The sequence below is a fragment of the Phyllostomus discolor genome, chromosome 2 (assembly GCF_004126475.2).
Source record: "Phyllostomus discolor isolate MPI-MPIP mPhyDis1 chromosome 2, mPhyDis1.pri.v3, whole genome shotgun sequence".
NCBI lineage: Eukaryota > Metazoa > Chordata > Mammalia > Chiroptera > Phyllostomidae > Phyllostomus > Phyllostomus discolor.
Genome location: NC_040904.2, coordinates 196,100,727 through 196,125,097, shown reverse-complemented (window position 1 = coordinate 196,125,097; position 24,371 = coordinate 196,100,727). Strand labels below are relative to the sequence as shown.

Sequence of the window (24,371 nt, the reverse complement as noted above, 5' to 3'; positions counted from 1 at the left end):
TGAGGGTTGAGTGTCCAGAAAAGAATTCATCAGGAGGCAGGCCTTGAGAGGCCCTTTAGAGAGGGTCACCAGGGGTTGCTACAGTGGTTACAGCAGCCTGAGCACAGGGGACAACACACGGGCAGGTGGTCTGGGGTGACTGTGAGTTGAGTGAGCTCACTGGGGTGGGGAGGACAGTAGGAAGAAGGTGGTTTAGAGCTTCAAATGTTAGTTTATATCTGAACTAATGGCAAAAGGAAGCTCTCTGTGGGGGCTGAATGGTACTGATACCCTCCAATTCACTGTCTGAGAAAGGCTGAACTGGGTGAGGATTTCTGAGGTAGGGTTCCATAGACAAGAAGCTGAATACAAGGGCATAGTCATTAGGCTGTGACAACAGTCCAGATGGAGTGACAGTCTGGATGGGAAAGAGGAAAATGGTAAAGGAGGGATTGACTAAACTTGATCTGGAAAAGTCTCCTCTCTGCCCAGTGCCACAGAGCTGGGGGTGGGAGGGACAAGGAGCATGGTCTGGAATTACCAGGTTCTTCCCAGTGGACTCTCTAATTCAGTGGTCCTTCCACCGCACAGCAGCACCTATCTGAGACCCTGGGGATGTTCAGTCTAAGACAGACAAGAGCAACAATCCAGGATAATGCCTGCATGGGTCACTGAGTGAAGATGCAACACACCACTTCAATCCAAACAGTAAGAAACTTACATAAAAATAGCACAAAAGACACTCGTATTTTAGAAGTAGAACCTGAGTTTGAACCCTCCTATAATGAGGATATAACACTTCCCCTGCTGACCACACATAGTTTTTGTGAAGATGAAATGGATATAGAATTTTTTTTAGTTTAAAAACAATTTATGGGTATTGCTATCACAAAGAACAACATATACTTGCTAGAATTTCATCTCTTTCCCAGTGTACAGACTTTCTTAGGAAGAACTGGGCATTGGTTTAGCAGCCTGAAGGGCCTGGAACTTCTGGGGTGAGGGAGGACCATCAGAAGCAGTGGATGCAGCTTCACAGTATGGAAACTGCTCTGTGGTCCAATGCAAACAGAATTTGCCCAACCTCGTACATGGGAGGTGTTCACTAAATACTTGCTAATGAGTTTTTGACAGTCAACCACTCCATTTCTGTTCCGCCTTCACTACTCTCTGGAGCCGTATAGGAAAAGTGAAATAAAGTAATGCCCATGGACAGCGGGAAGGCATTTCTACATCCCTCATTCCCTGCTCCTCTCTTCCCTGCTTCCTGTCTATGCGTTTAGTAATCTCCTTTACGTCAGACCTTCCAGCCTCTCTCCCCGCTGGCATCCTATATCCTGGCCAAGTAATTTTGCAAACACACAGCTCCCATCACATCACACCCTTTGAGAGATCCTCAGGGGTGTTGGGAGCTATTGAGTCAGGAGCTGCTGAGGCGACATTTCTTTCCACTGCTAGTGTTTCTTCCACATGGAGCGGCTGTGATCAGTTGTGACATCCTGCCTCATCTCTGCCATCTCACTCATTTCTTCTCTGGGGTGACAGGAGGGGAAGTAGCTTACCTCAGTAGTCTGTCTGGAAGGTGACAGTGGCACTCCTTGCCTGCCCACTCCTCTGCTCCTCCTTTGGGGAGCAAAGGGCCTGCAGGAAGCAGGTGTTCTCTGCACCCCCTCTACCTCTGTCCTAAGACTTTCAGGGCTGCCCTGCTCACTGTTGTCCACCACCAGAAGGGTATATCAGTCTGCAATCCAGTACTAGGAAGCCTATTGGGCTCTTCTAAGATTCTTCCTCCAGCTTTAAAGGTGGTACCCTGGCTTTTGTCTCCATCTGCCTTTGCTTTACTTCTCAGCTAGTTCAGGACTCAGGCCAGGATAATGGACAGTTTTTATGAGATGTTCCTTTGAACTCCTGGAAATACTTTTCCATTGTCTATAAAATAAGCAGAGTCCTCAGCTTGGCATTTCAGGTCTCCCACCAAAAAAAAAAAGGTATCATCAACTTTCTGGGCCTAGTCCCCCACTGTGCTATGCCCGGGACATGCCACAGATGCTAGAGCAACCACCCTCTGGATGCCTCCGGTGGCATCCTGGGAATGCTTCGTGTGTTCTCTCTTCCGATGCTAAGCTCTGCTCTTTCAGCTCCCCAGTAGAAGGCCCACCAAAATTCTACCCACCTAGCCATCATAGAAGCTGAGGCGCATGCCCCTTCTCTGTGTGCCATTCTTGACCCTGAGGGATCTGATCTCCCTCTGCAGTGCCGGATTTCTCGTTCTGTCTCCTCTGCCAGGAACCTTCTCCTCCGGCCCACTCCCTCCTCCCCCTGCACGTGCCTATCGGACCACCACTTATCTCTGAGCTCTCTGACTGGAGGCCTTTACCTCCGAGCCTCCCTTGAGCCCTGAGGAGAGTTGGCTGGTCCTCCTAAGTGCTTCCATAGAACCCTGTATACCACTAAACATGCGGAAGTGAAATGCTCTGCCTACTTGTCTCAAGAAGTTTATGAAGGCATATAGATAACACTTACGATTATGTGCAAGCTAAAGAGAGCAGAAGTGCCACTCCAGATGGTAAATTGCCTACATCCACATAGAAACCAAAGGTAAATGCTCACTGTGAACAGAGTCCCAGCCGGGGAAAGGCACTGAACGAGTAACTGGAATTAGTGAAGCCTTTCCGGAATTCTCTGGTCCTCTAGGGAAGGCTCTCTCAAAGAGGGGGTTATCCTATTTAGTGTCTAGCTTCTAACTGGTCAGTGAATTAAAGACATCATATCATTAATTCAACCTCCCAGAGTTGAATAGGAGGCCAAGACTCCTACTCCCAGAATTCAGCGGGGGAAAGGGGGTACATCCAGGCCACCCAGAATAAATCCGATGAGGAAAGGGTCTCTGCTCTCAGCCCTCCCCCACCTAATAAGCACAAATGCCAAAAAGTGGTGTTTAGGCAACAGCAGGTTGCAGCTCAAATGACATGTCTGAATATTGAGGCCACTGCATTTTTCTCACTGGCTTGAAGCTTGGGAAGTCTGATATGCCTCTTTGAAGTCTGCTTGGTGCACAGGGAATGTGTGGATTTTCTGAGGCCTCTGACAATGTGGGAATAGATAAGACCCTCTCGGGCTCAAGTATCAAGAGGCTTTCTCAACTTTATAAACGCTGCTGGGAAAATGAGGAGAGCTAAAACTCAGAGATTTTTAACAGGAAGCATTGAACCGGCTTGCTTCTAAGTTAGGCTAAAAAGAATAGACCCATGGATTATTCTTAGAGAAGAGTGAGGCAATCGACCTGGGCTGGAACAATTTTTGCCTGGGAGAGCCTTTGGTAGGCCCTACCAGCACATAACCACTGTGCTCTCTCATTTCTCCAATTTAAAGGCACTGCACAAAGCATCTTGTTCCTGTTCCTTTTCTCATGTTGGGCCATTACCACCAAAAGTGTTACCCATGTTGAACTGACCCCATTCAGGGGACCTAGGGCAAACAGGTGACGTGGTGGCACAGTACCGATTTTGGTGAGCCACTTGGCCACGGCACCGTAGATCTCATCCAGGATGAGGATGACCACAAGGTTGATGATGACTGCTGTCGCTGTCACTGTCACTCGGACATTGGAGCGTGTGTCCTTGTTGAGAGACAGAGCAGCTGCAACTGTGATACGATACACAATGACCGCAAAGACAATTGAGAAGGTCAGGGCAATCTGTAGAGGAAAAACAGCAAGAGTCACACATCTGTAGACAATTATTGAGCACCTATCATTTGTTCAGCCAACAGTACTATGTGCTATGTTAGGCATTCTTAATCTGGAGTACATTGGTGGACAACAAGGGAACTGCCAACACTCTAAACTCATGGAAATTCTGAGAATTGATGCATTTTTCAGGAGAGAATGTCTCCCATTTTTATCATATTCCTAATGGCCTGTAACACACACAAAGAACTAGGAATAGAAATGCTGGATACTACAGTGTGTACGATATACATCATGTGATTGCTTCATGAGAGAGCTTTCAATTTACTATGGAGAAAAGATGAATTCCTGTTAAACCACAGTCAATAATACCTGAGAATGTATTAAGTGCTAAATGAAGACTGTTTCTTCTCTTGGTCCCTATTAAAGGGACCAAGAATTCAGAGGAGCAAGTAGATCTGAGTGCTCAGGGAATAGTTTGTGGAGCAATGGGATTTAAACTGGGACTCAGTGAAAAGAAATAGTGAGCCACTGAAGGTGATTGAGCTGAGAAGGGGTGAGTGAGAGCTTGACGGGGTGGGTGCGAGAAGGTTGACCAAAGAAGAAAGAGAGAGAGTGAGATTTTCACACTGTCAGTCCCCAGGGTGAAAACAAAAGGTCACCCTAATTTCTCTACCAGGCAATCTGAAATGGAGAACTCAGATTTATCACTTGGTGCTGAAATCTCTCGCTGTTATGTTTAAAAGGGAAGTCTAGCAGCCACTTGCCTTCGAAGGGCACCCCCCCACCATACTTCTTTCTAGAACCTTAGAATAATAAGGCATTCTTCCAGACCAGTTCCCTCTTCTCTCACACCATAGCCCAGGGCTGGCCATTTCCCTGAAGCACAAATGTCAGGAGAAGAAAGGGCCCTGAAAGAGCCTCCTAGACGGGGCAGAAGGAAGAAAGAGAGCAGTCAGGTGTTTAACCTGCTCAGAGAAAAATTCTAATTTGTTCCAGTCAAGTGAAGTCTTCTTTCTTACAGTTCTTTTTGCAAGGGAGGCTGTACAGGTCATATTTCCTCTGGGGGCAGGGAGTGGAGGGCTAAATAGAAAACATGGGGAGAGAAAGGAGCAGGTATAAAGGTGCCTTCTGAAGAAACAAGCTTTCCTGGGCTGTCCATTCTCTCCATAAAAAGGAGGTAATGTTAGGGAGGGGGCTACTCAGGCTTGGGCTTTTTGCAAGCTGTGCAGTTGACACTCTGGTGGGCTGCGGATGGGGAATGGGTTGCAGATGTGTCTGAGGGACAGATGTCTTCAAACCTCTGGGGGTGGGATACCTGGAGGTGCTGAGGCCTGGGCTGTACTGGTGGCAGCCTCAGTGGTTTATCCCTTTGTGCTTTACAAATATTAGTGTTTACCCTGCGGGCCGTGGTGTGAAAAAGAAGGAAGAGAGGATGGCCGTGTTCCCTGGGAAGAGGGAGGGTGTGTATGTGTACATGTGGGTGCATCCACATACATGTATGTCAGGGTGTAGGAGAGGCTGGATGGGAAAATCACTGTGGGAGGCCCCTCTTCTCATGTAGGGTACAGGGCGGGAGCAGCAGAAACCCCAGGCTCCAGGACTAGGGAGGAATGACTACCATGCAAGTGGGAAAACCAGGACGAGACATCACTGCTCTCCAACAATGTCGACATTTTCACTTCCCATTCCTCTGGGATTGTCACTGCCAGACAGTAAGGGCCTGGAAAACGTGGTGTGAGATTCTTTTTCCCCAAAATCACTTTTGCAGTGAAGGTCAGTGATGGAAGTAATGACGAGGCGGGGGCGGCCAGGGCATCGAAGAGTGTGTGAGTGTGTCTGTGTGAGCGTGTGTATTTGGGGTTGGAGTTGGGGGAATGACTGGGAGAAAACAACAATGGCAAAAACATCCTTTGCTTTGGAGTCTGGGGGTGGTGCATGGAGAAAGGAGTGGGCAGGAGATCAGCTTCTATCTTCCTTCTCTAAGAGGCCCAGCTGCTAAACTGGGGGAGGACGAAGGCTCTTCCTGGTTACACGAAGTGTGAACCCCAGGACCTGCTCCATCAGCTGGGAGCCTGATGCAGGATCTCAAGCACAACTCCAGATGCAGTTGTTGATCCTACTGATGCAGAATCTGCACTTTAATGAGATTCCTTTGCAAATTCTAGAGGCACTGCCCTCCTCCTGTGGGAAATCCCTTCTTCCCACCCTCTCTACCTCCCCAGCCCCACCTCCAACGTGTCCCTTCCCAGTCCTCTGATGCTGTTCTTTGCAGTCTTAACTTCTTTGGTCTTGATTTTCCACCCCATTTGCAGAAATCAGGTTTTGAACCTTTCCTTCTGTGTTTCCCACAAGCACCTCAAGAATCAGTTTTCAAACTGGAAGAACTTGAAGAATACAAGCCCAGTCCAGACCATTTTACAGATGAAGAAACAGGTGTGAAAGCGGATTTGTTCAAGGTCACAAGGCATGGACAACCACCCTGGTCTTCTGGATCATGGTAGGAATTACAAGAATGTTAGCATTTAGGGATCATCTATCTATGTTTAGCCTTTGATCTCACATATAAGAAACTGAGGCTCAAGAAACAGCAATGTGATCAGTCCCAGGTCCAGAGGGTACATGCTAGAGCTGATGTACTAATGGTAATAACATCAGCATCAACAACAGCTGATCCATGTACCCTCTCTATGTCATTATTCAATGCATATCTCTGCTAGCACTAATCCTTATAATTACCACAGAAGACATGCCTTTTGTAGATGCAAGTTAGTGATATCCAGGATTCGAACCCCGCTCTATGGCCGCAAAGTCTACAACCCTACCCTGATATTAGAACCCACATATTCTGGCACTAAATACAGTACTACTCTCATGAGTTTGGCTGCATTATTGATTTTGTTGATTAAATTCAATAAGTATTTTCTGACCACTTATTGTGCACACTACTGTGCTGGGTATGGTGCATGTTGGTGATCAGCCTCCCTTAACCAGGGCAAAAGCGGGGCTTGGTCTTGTGCTGCATTCTGTGCCTCCTGCCATTTCATAGAGGTGCCTCAGGCATGCAATCTTCTCGGTAAAGATTTGCTGATCCCCTGCACATGGTCACATTATCATGGTCCCTGTTGCTTTTAGTGTTTTAATCCTATAATTTACTTCTGGGCACAGCCAAATGGCAACGGAAGCCAGGCTACAAAGTCCATAGCCCTATTTGACACTCTAAGAGAGACAGAGAGGAGAGTAGGTCTGATTCCTACCCTCTAGGACTTGCATTCTGAAGCAAAGTTGAGAAAACCATTGCACACATAACAAATGTGGAGACTAGTAGCAGCTGGACAGAGTCAAAGGCCTTACTTCATGAGCTTCTGGTATGCTCTGAGTAGAGAGCAGGGGGATTAGTGAGAGGAAACTCCACAGAAGCGGCTTTGGGACTGTTTTCTATGGGAAAGTCTTTGAAGAAGGTATACAGAGGAGGAAGTAGAAATACACAGGCAGAAGCAACCTCTGGGAGGAGAAACTAGTGGGAGAGTGCCTAGTCTAGGGCATGGCACATAATAGTAGCTCAATTTTAAAAATACACACACTAATAACTTTATCATTGACATAATAAGTTGTCTCTGGCATCTTCTTAATTTATTTTCTCATTCAGTCATTCATAAAAGATGTCTTGAGTACCTACTATGCGCTAGTCACCATTTTAGGTGTCAGTGATATATTGCTGAACAAAGATACAAATTTCTTGGATTTTGATCCTCTATTGGGGAAAGATAGGCAATAAACTAATAAATAAGTAAAACGTATAGTATATCTGGCGTGATAAACACTATGGAAACAAATAAAGCAGAACAGGGTTATGGAGAAAGTTTGTCATTTAAAATAGGGTGGTCAGGAAAGGCCTAGGTGAGAAGGTGACATATCTGCAAGGACCTACTTAAGCGAAGGGAGAGTTGGAGTGGGGCATGGGTGGTGGAGAGAAGCAGGGCCAGCCCTGTGGTATAAAGGTGCTGGCTCTATATCTCATGAGATGTGAAAACTCCAGAGGGTTTGGAGCAGGGGAATGCTGTTATCGGACCTTGATTTTGCAAAGATCAGTAGGGGGACAGTGTAAAGGCAGGGGGGCCAGTTAGGAAGCCACTGTAATAACACTGGCAATGGAGGAGGTTTTCTGATGGGTGGCTCCCAATATGCAAGTGTAAGTGACTGTCTTGGGCACAGGAGGAGGGCTCAGGCACCTAGCTCTAGAGGAAGGATGGACATTGCCTGTGATAATCCCCTGTCATGTAAAAAGAAAACCAAAAGAGGGTCAATTCAAACAGAAAAGGAACTTTAGCTCAACCTACTGGGTTGGAGAAGAAAGAGAAAATCTGTCTTTGTCCATCCAGGTCTGTATCATGGTGGGGAAGATGGGCACAGCATGTGATGTTTCTTGGCTCCTGTCATCCTATGAAAAACATCCCCAGCTGATCTGGCATACTGGCATCCCTAAAACCGTCCTCAGGGCCAAGGTCCTGAAATCTTCTGCCAAGGTTTAGTCACAGGGGATGGAGGAGGGAAAGATATTTGATACTCCAGTTTGTTGCCCAAATTCCATAACAAAAAACTCTTTTATAAACACTTCCCTGACTGCTCGGTCTCATGCTCCACACATTGTTCCAGGGCAATACCCTGGTCCTCTCGTGTGATGGACCAGGCTGTGAATCCACAACGGTGATTGCCCATGGCCACTCCTCTGGGAGATGATTCCCTCTTTCTCCCTGTTCTACCTAGAACATAATTTTCTCTGCAGTCCCATAAATGGGAAATGGGGTCGGTTTAGTTCTATCATCTTTATTCCAAGAATGTAGTCCTTTGGAGTTCCAATTTAATGAGGTGAGGGCTTCTTGTTAGAATCCCTACTTTGAGCCAGCCATTCCCCTGATTTCTACTCTCCTTGCCCCCATAAAACCACCAAAACCAAAGCCGTTGGTCTAGATGGGTAAAGGCACCTCTCATTTCCCCTTAGAGCTTAGCCTCACAATTCTGTCAGCCATTCAAGACTTTAACAAGATTGAAAAATATATTTATCCAATATTAGTTTTGTAATTTTCAGCAAGGTGGGATGTTATAAACATCCTAACCTATCACCACTGGAGATAGAAATATTTTACTTAACTATGTATGTTTTTCTTATTTATGTATGTATTTGTTATCTATAAACTCCTTGAGGGAAGGATTATTTTGTTTTATTTTCTGCTCTACCCCCAAGGCCTAAGAATAGCGTCAAGCACATAGTTGGCACCCATTAAATATTTCTTGAATGAATGAATAATCTCTGACAACAAGATGCATATTGTGGGAGGCTTTGAAGTGCTAAATTAAACTTTATATCATTCCAGCGTAACACATTGCAATTCACCACATGTTGTTGAATGCATTCTACATGCCTTGCTCTTGTTAAGCAATGAGAAGATAACAAATGTAGACTTCCAAGTCCTGGCAAGGCACTCACCACCTCTGCAGTTCATCTGTGAAACAAATTGTTGAAGTAGATGCTTCCTTCACTTTAAACTTCTGAGACTAGGACATGGTTCCTGTCCTCAAGGATCAGGATGGCAATAATAACCTCAGGCCAGGATCAGAGTTACTTGTGGCCAGTAGGTCCAGAAAATTATAATCATTTCAGCCCCCCCCCCACTTTTTTTTGGGGGGGGGGATAAGCAAACTCTGCTCCACCCCACAACTAATGTGTAGTCCTGCTTAGAAATGCTGTAGGGACACAACCGCTGTGTAAAACAGAAGCTCCAGTTTTGAATACTGGAAGGAGCCTACCCATAAAGACAAGGCAGATATCTCAGTGGCCCATATTCAGTCCCCTGAGTTTCACCTTTTGTTATTTTCAGCAAGAGAGGATGTTACAAATGTTGTAAGATCTTCTTGTTTCAGTTACTGTTGGCTCACTCATCCTGGCTCCCAAGACCAGCCTGCTATCACTTTATTGATATGACTCAAATATGAAGCATAGACCCCTTCCTTACCTTCCCTGACACAGCTGAGACCATCTGGGCCTTTCAAACAGCCCTCTCAAACTCCCAGGGAGAACACAGAAGCAAACACAACAACTATAGGAAAACTAAAGAATCGGCTTAGAAAGCCCGGGCTGGCTGCCTCCTGTGGCTGCCAGACTCTGTTCTATTCCACAAATCATGAGAGTCAGCCAGCTTCAACAGGCTGCCACAGTTCTGTAGCTGTCTTACCTGATTACTTCTTCCAAGGCCTTGGTCTGTCCCAATGTGGAAGGTACCATCTTACCACCAACCCACCCCAAATAGTTCCAACTTCAAACATCTGTGGTCAAGGCTGGGAAGATAGAACCCCTACTACCCTCTTCATGCTAGGAAGTTAGAAACTCTTTCAATAGCTACAGAAGGTCACTGACCCCTTCCAGGTCTGGTGTTTTGTCCGAGAAAATCACCTTCCCTTCTTTAGGTGACTGATACTAGAAATGGCCGCACTATCAGATAAGGTCCTGTCCTTCTATACAGGGATTGTGGCTTCATCTTTATTAGTCCCTCATTATTCCCATAGCATAAAAGAACAACACACCCACAGTATTCCCTTAACAGGATCTAACAAGCGTAAGCCATAGGCAGGTGTTCCCTCAAGGAAATTACCATAAACAAGATGGAGACGAAGTTTATCAGGTAACCTGGGAAACGATCTCTCCAGCTCAGCTTATCTTCATCATCATCCTGGGAAGAAACAGGAGAGTAGAGAAAACCAGAAGGCATAAATAACAGATAATCGTTTTCTCTTAATTTGCATAAGCTTGCATATCATTAATTACTCATCATTCTATATAGGTATTTTTCTAGTCTCCAATGACTTACCTTTCACATTAACAACAGCTCTCCTAATTTTGTGATTTCTAGGTAGCCTGAAAAAACTATGGGGAAAAGAGGACGAGATCTCAGTTTAGCCTCGTTCTGGGCTAAAGTTTTCAAAAGTTCAACCTACTCCTCAGCTGCATGATCTTGAATGTCTCTTCACTTTTCTGACTCTTATTTTTTTTTTGTCATAAATGGGCACAGTTGCAACACCTGTCTTGCCTACCACACAGGATGATTTTGTTTGTTTTATTTTAATGAGAAACGTGTGAACATGGTAAAGCAATGGGCACAGGACCTATACAACCCAACCACAGGGCAACATCCTAAAACAGACCATTTTTTCAATAAAACATCAACCATAAGTCCTAGTACATGTACAAATTACCCACAATTTTTGTTCTTGAAATAACCTTTATGTGCTGTCATTTATTCACCCCAAAGTGACTGTGTTCTCTCCTGGTCACGGATGCAGACATTTTTAGCTTAACAGGTTAAGTCAATGCCTTGCAGTTAGTCAGTCTGGCTGAGAACCCTACCTTTTCCCCTCAGGCTGGGTCCAGGGTACCCAGGCTGCCCTTCCAGGACAACCATATATCTGACCGGTGTCCTTTGGCTTAGTCTGATGACCCTCATGGGGTTGGGTGATGTCGACAAGGCATGTATGAATGATAAAAATCCCTGTCAATTAACTGCCACATAACTTTAGTCTAGGCACTTGCTTTCTCTGAGCTGCTCTTCTATAAAATGAGGATTGATACAGATTTGTTCTGAAGACCATTTGAAATCATGTTTGTAAAGATGCCCTGAAAATGGCAAAGCACTCTGTGCTGGTGAGGGAGGAGTCCTGCCTTTCTGCAATGTGTCTGAATCAAACTCAGCCCGTGAATGTTCCAGGCCCCCTCCTCTAGTCTCTCTTCCCTCCTCACCACTATTTCAGAACACACCTGGTTTGGCTCTAGCAACAGTGCCATCTAGCCTTTGAAAGCTTGTACTGTAGGCCAAGGGCCTTCCTGGCCTAAAAGATGTCTTTCTTTAAACCTTTGTGCATCCACTGTGTGCAGACCTTGTTGACAGGAATGGTGAAAGACAGAAGAAAGTGGACTTGACCACTGCCCCTGGGGACCTCACAGTCTAAGAAAGCAGAAGTGACACCCACATACAAAAGCTTCAGGAAGCACTTGCCAATGTGGGAGTGAGGATTATCTTGGACACGAGCCTGTGGGGTACTTGAGGAAAGAAAATGATGTGTTTTTCTTACTGCATGTCTGAAGCTGAGCGCAGAGTTGAGCTGGCTTAATAAATGGGGGTGGACATGAGTGTTAAGGCTGAAGTCATTTAATAATTAGCACTTTCATTTACAGATGGTATAAACAAGGGATACTCAGTTTTTCATGGACCTCATGATAGAACCAGGGCTCTGAACTCCTAGCCCAGCAGACTTTCTGTCACGCAATTGAGAATAAGGTAATTACAGGTCATGACCACTCTGGATGAGTGACAGCATATAAATCTATTTCTGTGAGGACTGAAATAGTTATTCATATTCCTCTACATTAGGCCAACATCAAAAGGGAGTCACACTGCTTTCTTTTTCTTTTGTATTAATTCTTAGTTTTTTACTCCCACTAGTGATATTTGCCTGTAAGGTTTTGATAAGGAAAACTGAAGATGGGCTGGTGGACAACAGCACTCGGTAGGGATTCTGCAAAGAAAAGAAGGGGTGCATGGCAGGGCCCCTCCTGAGGTCTCCCTCATTGTAATGAAAGTCTTGATGATTCTTTGACTCCTTCTCTGGCCTAAAGTTAAGAAGGTCTGCCTTAAAATCCAGCAAACCAGATGTGTTCTGAAATACCAGTGATGAGTGGAAAAGAAGGAACTCTGGTTCATAGGTTCCATGTTGCCAGTTCCTCTGTCAGGTGATTCCCAAGTGAGGAATAGTGCAAGAAGAGGTAGAACAACCTGTGCTTGGCCCCTGAGATGAAGGGAGGGGTGAGAAACATCTTGTCAGCAAGGGTGGACTCGGTTCAGAGTAACCCTCAGGGCTGAGTTGGACATTCCAGGAAGAAATAGGGGAAAGGGGGGTAGGAGCAGAGGAGCAGGAAATATGGCCCACGGTGACATGGGCTCAAATAAATAAATACAACTATAGAGGATGACTAATAATCCCGTGGAGGAATCAGGCATCTGAAATGGTTTTGGTTAAGGTTTCCTGCCAAGTGGCTGTCTACCTTCTTCAGGTCAGAGACCAAGAGGGATTAGATGTCTTTGGACCAGTCTGTACCCTGCAGTGACAACTCCATCCTGAAGAATCAGTTTTGGTTCCATTCCACTCAACAAACAAGGTCTGGGCACCTTGGAGGGCTGGGCTCTGTGCTGGATACTGAAGATTCAGCCCTGCCCAGAAAGAGCTCAGAGACCACCGTGGAAACAAATGGATTTCAATGCTAACCTTGGCAAGGAAGGTGGCATGACCAGTTTTCATAAAAATGAGACAACTAAAAAGCAATTGACTTGGTTGTCCTCTCAAAGCAACTATCTTAAAGAGAAATACTCATTTTGACATAGGTTCTAGTGTTTGTGACAAATCATCTCCTCTCATGTTTACATTGATGAGCCCTTTTTTCTGGAAGTCATAGTTTCCATCTCATACACTGAGACACTATCCAAACACAAGCGGCCAAGAGAAACACAAAGATTACCAACTGCCTTCCAAGCTCCCAAAGTTACTGGTAAAGATGACAGTGAGTGCAGCAGATTTTATGTATAATAACTGGTTCTGATAGAAGAAGCTAGTTAAAAGTTTCCACTCACTGGCACATTAAAGATGTGAAGATTCAGGGCACCATGTCATTAATGTAACTACACTCTGTGTAATCATCACATAGAAAGCCTGCGGGATAATGAAAAAAGAAGTAGTCTTGAGACCAGAACACCCGAGTTTAACTCTTGGCTATAAAACTAACTAGTGAAGTAACTTTGGGAAATTTCCAGAGCCTTAGTTTCCTCATCTGTAATTATATTCCTTATCTGTAAATGTATAAAATGATAAATTATCATGCATTTTATAAGAATTAACCAACATATGGAGGGGGCGACACTGGCACACAACACACAGAGGGTAGGTGAGAATTCTTAGTGCCTCTCACTCCTTTTAAAACAGAGATGACAACACTGGTCCCACCTAAGTGACAGAGGTATTGTGCAGAGCATGTGTGAGTGCCTATGAGAGAGCTTTGTAAACTGTAAGGTGTCACACAAAAGTAAGGTCTAATCAGCTTCATGATTATATCAGAAGCAGGTGATTAGGAAGCACTTAGCTAATGGCCCCATTGTTAAGACATGAACCTAGCTGTCATCTGTGTCTGTTTCTTTGTCTCTATTGTCTTGTTTCCACCCTTGGACTATGCCTCCTATTCCAAGTCTCCAGCAGCAAGTAGCACAGTGACATTCACATTAAATCATGGAACTGCTCTTTTGAAAATATTTATATTCAGAATATATATTCTCTCTACTATCTTTGAAGTTTTTCTGTATATATGCACATACACACAAACACGCACACTTCACACCCAGTTTTTCCTATTACATTGTATGGCTACATTTTTCACAATCAATGAACAAATATTGTAAGTTATTATTAATTAAAGTTCGTACTTTATTTGTATTTTCTAAATTTTTACCCACTGGCCTTTTTCTGTTCCAGGATCCTATCCAAACATTACATTTAGTCATCATGTCTCCTTAGGCTCCTCCAGACTACATAGTTTCTCAGGCTTTCCTCGTTGTTGATGACCTTGACTGTTTTGAGGACTACTTGGTCAGGTATATTGAAGAATGTTTCTCCATATGGGTTTGTCTGAAGTTTTCCCCGTAATTAGACTGAAGTTGTAAGTGTTGAGGGAGGAAGACCACAGACATAAAGTGCCATTTTCACCCCTTCATATCAAGGATACAGGCTATAATATGACCTCTCAGTGATGATGTTAACCTTGATCACTTGGTGCAGGTGGTGTTTTTGTCAGGTTTCCCTGCTGCATAGTTACTCTCTTTCTCCTGTCCATACTTTACTCTTTAGAAGGAAGTCACTATATGCAGTCCATATTTAGAGAGTGAAGACTTATACTCTACCTCCTTGAGGGAGTAGTGTCTACAGATTCCCCTAAGATTTAATCCCAATTTTTATATGTTGGATTTGCTTAAAGCAGGGCTGTAGGGAAGAGATGCTCACTCACACCAGTGTTAAACCAATAAAGATTGAAGACGATAAGGGCCTACTGATCAGCAGGCATCTTGCTTGGGGCAGGAGGGGACTTGGGAATGAAAGGAAGCAGGCTGTGGTCCTCCTTATTTGGGAAAGCCAACAAGAGGCAGGAAGCTGAGCACTGTCATCACCACTAGTAGCTCTTCATCATCATCAGCCTCCACCACCTCCAACTAAAAACAAGCAGGTCAAGAATAGATAGGGTCACACTGGTTTCTAATGAGATGTTCATACATTAAGTCTATGTTCCAACAAATATTTTAGGGGCAGTGTCAAGGAGAGGGAAAAACAGTGAATTTGGAAATATAACATAATGAAGAGGTAGAGACCAGGAATAAAACCTGTCTCTATCTCTCTATTAGCTGAGCAAGCTTGGGCATATTATCTAACCTACCCCTGCCCTTACATTCTCATCTCTACTGGGATGACTGGCAAATCTGCCTTACTAAGCACTCAGTGAGTACATGTGATAGTACTTAGAAACTTACAAGTTTTGTATAATCATGAGTTATTGTTACTACTCCTGTTTCTTCTGTACAGGGAGTGTTCATTAAACACCAACTGAGAGTCCAGCATTGTGCCTGTACTATGCCCTGAGATGTGCAGAAGAACAGCTCACATTCTTTGCCCTTAAGGAATGAATGCCCTAACTACTAGATGAAACTGAGAAAGATGAACACAAATTATGACATGATATGACATATGTCATGGGAACACGGAGGAGGGAGTGACTACCTGCCTAGGGGAATAAAGGGTGACTTCATACGTGAGGGGACATTTCACTTGTGACTAAAGGATTAGAGTTTTCTAGGATGAAAGAGGAATGAATGTATTCCAGAGAAAATGCTATGCCCAAAGGCACTGTGCTATCATATCATGTAGCACTATCAAGTGGTTCACAGAAAACAGAGGGTAGAGTATCTGTAGACAGCAGCAGGGTTTCTGGCAGGGCTAGGTTAAATCATCTGACCTCCCCATCTCATTTGGAGATATGTCTCCTCCTCCTACTGACTGCCAGCCTCCACCTTTTCTTTGGATCTCATCCTCTCAGGGACTTCACTCTTCCTTATCTTAAACTAGTGTTCTCATACTTGAGTGTGCATCTTCTTACAACAAACTTCTGGGCCCCAGCCTCAGCAGGTCTGGAGTGGGCCTGAGAATCTGAATTTCTAACAAGTTTCTGGGAATGCTGGTGCTGGTGCTACTGATGCTGCTAGTCAGGTGACCACTCTTCGGTAACCACACTCAAACCATTTCCTTTTTGCTGGGTATTGCCGTTCACCTGGAAACATGCTGAACAATAAGAGCTACTACTTTTTAGCTGCCTTAGATATCTTCCATTTAATTCTTGCAATAACCCTGGAAGTTATTATTATCCTCATTCTGTAGCAAGGAGAAGGAAGTGAGCTCCAGAGGATTAATACACTTGGCCACAAGCTAATAAGTTGCAGCTCTGGAATCGATGTGATCCTGTGTGATGCTGCCTCTCCTAGGTTCAGTCATCTAAAAAATAAGTGGACCAAAGAGTGGCAACAGCATAGGAAGGAAACCAGCAGATAATAGTGCCACAGATGTCCAGGGAGGGAAGTGTCAAGAAGTAGACACAGGTTTTCTTGAGGAGAGATCAAGTAAGTTGATAGCAACCAAGTATCCATTTGCATTTGCCATTAAAGTTACCTGCGACCTGTGAGACAGTTTCAAAGGAATGATGGAAGGAAGACTAAGATGGCAGATGATGAGAAAGTAGATGGCAGGTGAGAGGAGAGGGCTGCTGTAGTTTGCTTTCTTAAGACGTTGGAAGGAATAAAGGGTTGAAGCAGAGTTTAATACTCATACTTCCCCACTCAAGACCCTCCCTCTTCCTGGCTAAAATCGTGGCTTTTTTTTTATCACCCACCTGTTGAGGCAAATCTTTATCACCAGTTCAGGGGTCTCAGCTGAGTTCCAAAGTCATTTGTCCAACTTCTTCGTGGACATCTTCAGTGGAATTTCCCAAGTTCAAAATGTCCCAGAAGAATGGATCATCTTACCCCTTAAACTTTCTTCTTATTCTTTTACATTCCCTAACTCAGTGAACTGAACCACGATGCTTTGAGCAAACAAAGCCTGAAACCAAGGCATTCAGTTGGGCTACTTCCTCTCACACACCTCAGTCAGCCTCCGGCCCTATAGAGCCTATCTCCTTAAACATTCTCCTAGTCTGTCACTCCTCCACTTTCTACTGCCAGTACCCATGCCGTAATTCAGACCCTGCGCATCTCCAGCCTCATTTCCCTCCACTTCAACTGATGATTTTCTTGTCTGCCCTCACAAACTGTCAGTTCCAGGACTGCAGACGCCATGTTGGATTCATCTCCATGTATCTGGTGTTTAAGCACAGTGTCAAGTACATGGTATAAGCTCAACAAATGTTTGTGTAATCAACAGGCCTCCTATCAGGTGCATGGACCTCAACTCTAAAAACGATCTTGGTGACACTTCACCAGTCTCACCTGAGTCTCTCTCTGTGCCAGGGGGCAAGCAGGGCATGGCCTCAACACTGGTAGAATTCATGAGGCCAGTGGTAGGTGGGAATCAGATAGAAAGTTCTTCACCCCTTTGTGCAGCTCACTTTGTCTGCCTTGATTTCTTGAGTCAAGAGATCCAATCATTTCAGGAGGTGGAGGTCTTCTATCAACCTGGAGGTGACTGCCCCACTCCCCATGGTCGGGGCAACACTATAGAGAACCATGGGTGGGGAGGGTTGGTAGTGCCTGAGTAGGGTTTCTAAGGGAAATCATAACAACCTGGGTGAATCAGGGATGGTAAAATTGCATGAGAGATGGGAAGTGGTCCCAGACAGGGGCCTTATGGAAGAGTAAGATTAGGAGACAGACTTAAAACAGGGGTTAGATGGAAAGCTAAAGAAAAGTCTTGATCTAGGTTCAATCGTGTCTGAGTAAAGGTCACTAGGGGTCAAAATGACAAGGAAACCCCAAGTTCAATTTGGGCAATGCTTCCTACAGCACAGATCCAGGGGCCCTTCCTCCTGTTTCAAAGCCGCCCAATCATCTAGTGTGGCCTTGATCTGCCATTCTGGTCCCACTCTCCCTCAGACACAGCTGCTCAGTGCTCTTTCTGCTGGGCGAGGTTATAGGCACTCCCACAAACAGCATTCTAGGAACAGAGATCCTACCAATTTCACCATCTTGTCTCTCTCTTTAGTTCTCTCTCCTAAAATAGCTCCTTCTCCTTCATAGCCTTCATGGCCTGACCAGAAGCATGAGGCCAGTATTGGACTGCATACCCCTCCCTTCACTGAGCCCAAGGTCCCCCACAGCTTCTATCACCATCATGTAAGCCCCCAGGATGGTCTTGGCCTTCACAGCTCAAGCACACACAGCCTCTCAGGCTGAGCCTCTAGGTCCTGCCCCTCAGCGCTATATGCACTTGCCCATGATGACCCCCCCGAGTTATTTAGAGATAAAGACTTTTAGGAACAGAGCCCCAATCTAGGAGGACTGAGGCAGTCACGTGGCATAGCACCTAAGTCTACAGGCATGCCTGAAGCCCAGGGCAGAAGGCAGTATAATTTGTGGCTAACATGGAAAACATTCTTTATTCTTCCCATTGCTTGGTTTTCCCAGCAGACACACAAAAAGTCAGACTCTGGCTCCCTGTCTCCCACCCTGAGGTCCAGCCTGCTTACTTGGCTGCTTCTAGTTCCCCAGACAGCTTGCGGCTTCACTTTCTCTGTTTTCCAGGGACTGCCCTGGCCCTTCTGCGCTCCAGTACTGGGCTCAGCTTCTCTCCCGGCTCCACTCTAACCTAAACTGTTCTACCGTGTGCTCCTCCTGAACTCCAACTGCAGGCAGCCCCTCCCCACTCACTAGTACTGCATGTCTAAATCCTTAATATATAAACTTACCTAGAATATCACACACGGCCTTAAGTCAAATGACCATGGACTTAGAATACATTTAAAGCCTGTGCCAGGGTCTCCAAGACTTGACAAGATCTGGGCTCTAGCTCCTTTCAAGCTTCATTTCCTACCATTCTACCCCTCACTCCATTGCAGCCACACTGGCTTCTTTCCTGTTCGCTGAACACACCGAGCTGGTTTCTGCTTCAAGAACTTTTATAAGATTCCTCTCCTATCTCTTTACCCAGCTAGGCCCTCTTCTCACTCTTCTGTGCTTAGTTCTGGCATCGTCTCCAGTGAGGTCTTTCCTAATGCCCCGGCCATGCCCTGGACCTTATTATTCTCTATCACGACATATCACTATCTGAAGTTATCTGTTTACCTATCTCCCCTCTGTCTCCTTGAGGAAAACATGGGGTCCATGACAGCCCCTAGGCAGCCCCTAGTTCACCACTGGATCTCCGATTGCTGGCCTCAGCCAGACCTGGGAATCCATCTGCATGTGTGACGCATGTGACCATGAGTCTGGAAACAATAGCCCAGCTCATTGGGTAGCGCTCAGTGCTCATGAGGGTGGGATTGAATATTTAGTCTCTGGGTGGGTGAAATCTAGTTTCACACAGGAAGAGCCCACGGAACAATTTTGTGCCGCTGTCTCAGGTTACACACCAGCGCCAACACCTAAGGGGAAAGTGCAAAACATTCACGGTAAACCTACAACACTTTAAGAAAAATAGTCAAGTGCATGTCTCATCGGCACACGCCCATAAGGACAGCTTTTTGAATGGAAAACAATACAGGGAAGAGTGGTAGTCTGAGCAATACCCAGCTGAGTCCCGGCTAATCATGAAGACCTTTGGGACAGAGATCTTGCAGCCACACTGAGCTCCTCCCAGTGTGTGTCCCTTTCAGTCGCACATTGTTTCTTAGTCTAACCTGTGAGCCTCCAGCTTCAATGTGGGCCCCTTCCCTTATGTTCTATCCCACAGAGTGCAGAACTGATCTGTAGAACATCTGTTTACAAACTTGAAGTTCTTTGTAAAATCCCTCCCTACTCTTGCTTTCTTTAGGCCCAATACTCATCATTCCTATTTTTTCTACTAAACAAATGTAGAAGAAAATCAGTGGTTCTACATGCCTCTTTATATCTATTCTCTCTGTACGATTATGATGCTCTAAAAAGGTATCCACACCGTACTGTGCTGGGACGGGGGAGGTGCAGGGCCTGGGGGTGCGGGGGTGGGGGTGGGGGAGGCGCGCACTGGGAAGCGGTCCTCAGCCCTGGGAAAGGAAAGAAGAGTTGACGGCTCAGCCCTAGTAGATGCTCAGGCCGTGGAGAAGATAGGTGGCTGCTGGGCAAAGGTGAGGTTGGAATGGCACAGGCAGGGCAATGTCATGACTCCCACGTTAGCCAATTGTCGAAATCCCTCAGGTGACTTTTCAAAATATGCTGATTTCTGGCTCTGCCCCAGGCCTACTAAGTCAGAATCCTTGCGGTGAAAGGATCTGTGTTTGCAAATGCCTCACAGGCGACACTGTGGATCAGCCCAATTTGGGAAATACCATTCTACAAGACTCAGCCCTCTCTTACTGTTTTTCCTCCAGGGCCTATACTCCTGTGGCTTGTCCCTGTGTGAACAGATATTCTGAGAGGTGCTCACAGGGTGGAAACAAGCTTGGAGACAATGCCCTCATGTGCAGTGTCCACATAGAATTCGTCACATCAGCTGGCCCAGCCCACTTACCAACTGGCTCCCATCCACACTCCTTCCCCTGCCTTGCCCCCAACGGCAAGCTGATTGTAGGCCTAGAACAGGCACTGATCAAACTGGAGTCCAGGGATAAATTTCAGACCTGCTCAGTACCTCACAAAGAAGGGCAAGAACTAAAGGTGACTCACTGGCCTGGTCACTGACCATGCTGGGGAGGCCAGCAGCCGAGGCACAGTTTGATTTTTCAAACCATTTGTTTGATATGTCAGAGAAGGCCTAGACAGCATCTGATTATCTTCCTTAATTTATGCAGTTCCCTTGAATTTTGTGAATGTTTTATGCTTTAAAATTTCCCACTATCCACAGAGCACTGTAACAGGCTCTATATTAAGAAGGAGATGGTCACTGCCCTCCATGCAAAAACAGCAGTGTCAGACTTCTCGGTGTGAAAAATGGCATTTGGAAATATGTTGGTAACTTTTATTTAAACATTGTTCCCTTTGAAATGTTTCATGTGCAAATGAATAAATAATGGATCTTGCCAGCATCCATGTGTTCTGGTCGGAAGAGTAAGGTCACTTTGTTTTGTTAACAGTATCAGTCACTTCTGGCCTCCACCCAAGGATGGAGCCGTCCCTGCTACACCACGTTAGACAATACACATCTAAAACAGTGTTTGTCTTTAACTAGGAGAAACAATTTTCAGCAATTTGCAGCAACAGTAAACTGGTACAAAAGACACTGCAATTAACTCTCAGCGTGTTATTTTGTAACACTGGCTCTTTCAACATGCAACGTTTGTTTGTTGGCTTGGCTTCAGATTTTGTTCTCTTACAGAGAACAGTGGTTAGTTGCTGTTCCTCTTCATTAAAAACAAGGGCCAGAACAAATGGGAAGGGACCCCAGCAAGGAAAAATGGGTAGGAGAAGCAAAAGCACTTCCTAGATCTTCTTCAAATCTGGGTCATGGTCAAGGGGGGCATCTTCCATTAGGCTGCAGGAGCACAGAGTCTCCTAAGATGGCCCCGGAACTTGCTGTTGACATACTCAGGCCACTGTAATACGTAGAATTCAGTAATCTGTTCTAAAATTAATTAGTGACCTGATGCTGTGGCTCAGTGGATTGAGCACTGGCCTGAAAATCAAAGAGTTGCCGGTTGGCTTCCCAGTCAGGGAACATGTCTTGGTTGCCAGCCAGGTCCCCAGTAGGGGGCGTGTGAGAGGCAACCACACATTGATGTGTCTCTCGCTCTCTTTCTCCCTCCCTTCCCCTCTCTCTAAAAATAAATAAACAAAATCTTTAAAATAAATAAATACATAAATAAATAAAATTAGTGAAATGTTCCATAAAAGGGATCCTCCTTCCTGTGTGGTCTGTAGGTGAGGTGAGATCCTGTCCAGCCACTCGTGTCTTTTCTTTGGGTTTGCTGAGCAAGAGTTGGCTCTGTCCTGCTGTGCTGAGAACATCTCGGACAAATGCAGAGAGAGGAGTGGAGCCAAAAAGAGGAAGAAAAATCCATGAGGAGGAGGATGGAGGAGAAAGGGAGAGGATGGTTGCCCTGTGGCTGAATGTGCAGGTACTCTCTGCCCGGCTTTCTCCTTTGTTACCGCCAACCCACAGGGCCCAGGATGAGGCTCTGCACTCAGAGGGCTAATCAGCTGCTGTGTGTGACTACCCGCCACATCACATGGCGAGAAAGGGAAGACCTACGGAGTCCAAACTCTTACCCCCTGATGCTGATGGCAGAACCCGCTGTGCTGCTGAGCTCCCAGACCAATCTCGTCCCACTCTCCAGATTCTGACCGTGCCACCAGTTCTGCTGTCACCGTTGGGTTCAGAGGATTTATTTTTGACACTCAAGATGGGCTAAGTTACATTAATAAAGCGATGGGGCCAGACCTGCCATGACAATGGAGAAGAGGCACTGACAAGTCCTTTGACAATGATTTCATAAGCATCTCCTATGTCCCAGATCCCGTGCTGTGGCCTCCGTGCTCCAGGGCTCCCGGTGCCGTGAGAGAGACAGATGGGCAGCAGTTACAGCGCAGGGAAGTGGTTGCTGTGGAAGCACGGCAGAGGAGCTCCTAACTTTTATGTCTTTGGAAAAGATTCAGGAAAATTCAGGCACGAGTCCTTGCGTGCACATGCACATGTGTGTGAGCGTAAGTGCGTGCATACTCACACACACTCACAAACACACAAACTCACACTTAATGGTCTGGGTGTGCCCCAGAACAATGACTACTTAGCTAAAGCAGTGGCCCGAGACTGATTGTTGCATCCATCATTTAGTGCGTGCTTACTATATTGCAGTCACTTTTCAAGATTCTTTACATATCCGATCTTATTTATCTCTCAAAATAACCGTATGAGATAGAAATGATTAGTTTCATATTATACATGAGGAAATTAAGACTCAAGAAGGTTAGTTATGTGACTAGAGTTACACTAGTAAGTGCTGAGCTGGGATTTTAATCCAGATCTAAATAATTCCAACCCTCTCCCCTTCTAATTCTCTTCTGGGTTCTTTCCACTGTGCTCCTCAGAAAACTGGATTTTCCAGGTATTCACAGATGTTCTACACGCCCAATCTCTCTTTCTTTTAGGAAATCTAGTAGGCTAATACATATTAGAGGCTCCAGGAAGACCTGTAGTATCTCCATTTAATCCTCCGCTCACAGGCTCCATTGATTATGCAAGCTCTGTGGTAGCCAGCGACCCAGCTCCCTGGCAGTTTGAGAAAAGTTGCTTTACCCCCTTTTACTGATCTGGAAACACAACACAGAGTTGCTGCCCCCCCAGCAAGGCAGTTTCTTCTTCAGCCAACAAATAATGACTTGACCTTAAATCAATCAGTAATGCATCGCCTTGCATCTCAGTGCTGTTCTCCTTACCCAGGCCCCTCACCCCTGTTTTCTCTCTGAGCTGCAGCAAGCCGCCATGAAATGCAGAGGATTCACTACATCACCACGAAGTGCCAAGGGGTCACTAGAACGAACAGAGGTGACGGGTGCGGTCTGAAGTTAGTGTTGAGCACATGCTGGAACTTCCTCATACCGTCTCTTGGCTCTGAGTCTTAAACTGGCACTGGCCCAGGACGAGGGGCCATCTTCCTGGTTATCCTAGTCTCGTACCACCCTCTCAGACTTGACTCTACCATCAGCTCAATGGCCTCACTTTCCACCCTTCATCTCTCAATCCCCAGCTTCAGCATTAAGGAAAATAGCTACTTGTATTTATTTCCCTAGTTTCTCTTTCCATCTATCCCATAGTTCTCCTCCTGAGAAAGAAAAACACACTGGCAGGACCCACCAAGACACGAGCACCCCATGCCCAGAAGGGATTTTATTCACGCCCCAGAGAGAAAGGGATTGGCCCTGCCTCTCCCCACAAGGAGCCAGGAACCAGGAGCCAAGGGAGACACAGGGGTGTGCCTGCCTGGGGGAACCCCCTCCACTCTGCAGCCCGTCTCACATTCCCGTCTCCAACCCTGAACCACGGAGTCAACATACATCATCTCTTTGCACTTGAGGCCCTGACTCACTGCATGGTTGGGACATGACTGCCAGGGAATCTGCAGCCTCAGCTGCTCCAGCCAGGCTCCCCTCATCTGCACCACAGGGTACAGCTGCCTCCCTGTGTCAACACCAGCTATGGATTTTTTTTCCAGTGAGCTCAAGTCATCCCAAATGCTTACCCCCCCAGATACTTAACCCCCAGGGGTGGCTGCAGTTGCCCCCAGAACATGTACAGGGCATCCTTTTTCTTAATGAACAAAATGCACAGGCTAACATGAGCTTGCCCTCTCCTGGGTTTCAACACCATCCATCCATCTCCGGGCCCTGGGCAAAGGGCAGCCAGGGCTCTCTGGGGTCCCACACAGGCCAGGTCAGAATTTATGGACAATGCATTACATTTTGGTTGCTTCTGATACAGAAACAGAATGGTGAAGACCAAGGCTGAG

At 45.8% G+C, this 24,371-nt stretch overlaps 1 protein-coding gene across 7 annotated transcripts in view; it reads right to left on the bottom strand.

Moving 5' to 3' along the window:
* The window catches only part of ANO2 (anoctamin 2), a 318,934-nt gene that overhangs the window by 69,738 nt on the left and 224,825 nt on the right, over positions 1-24,371 (bottom strand). For all 7 annotated transcript variants that reach the window (XM_036019420.1, XM_036019422.1, XM_036019421.1 and 4 more), the window contains 2 exons: positions 10,318-10,395; positions 3,481-3,676 (listed from right to left, as the gene is read on the bottom strand). In XM_036019420.1, the coding sequence (XP_035875313.1) occupies positions 3,481-3,676; positions 10,318-10,395 (274 nt within the window). The remainder of the gene's footprint in view (positions 1-3,480; positions 3,677-10,317; positions 10,396-24,371) is intronic.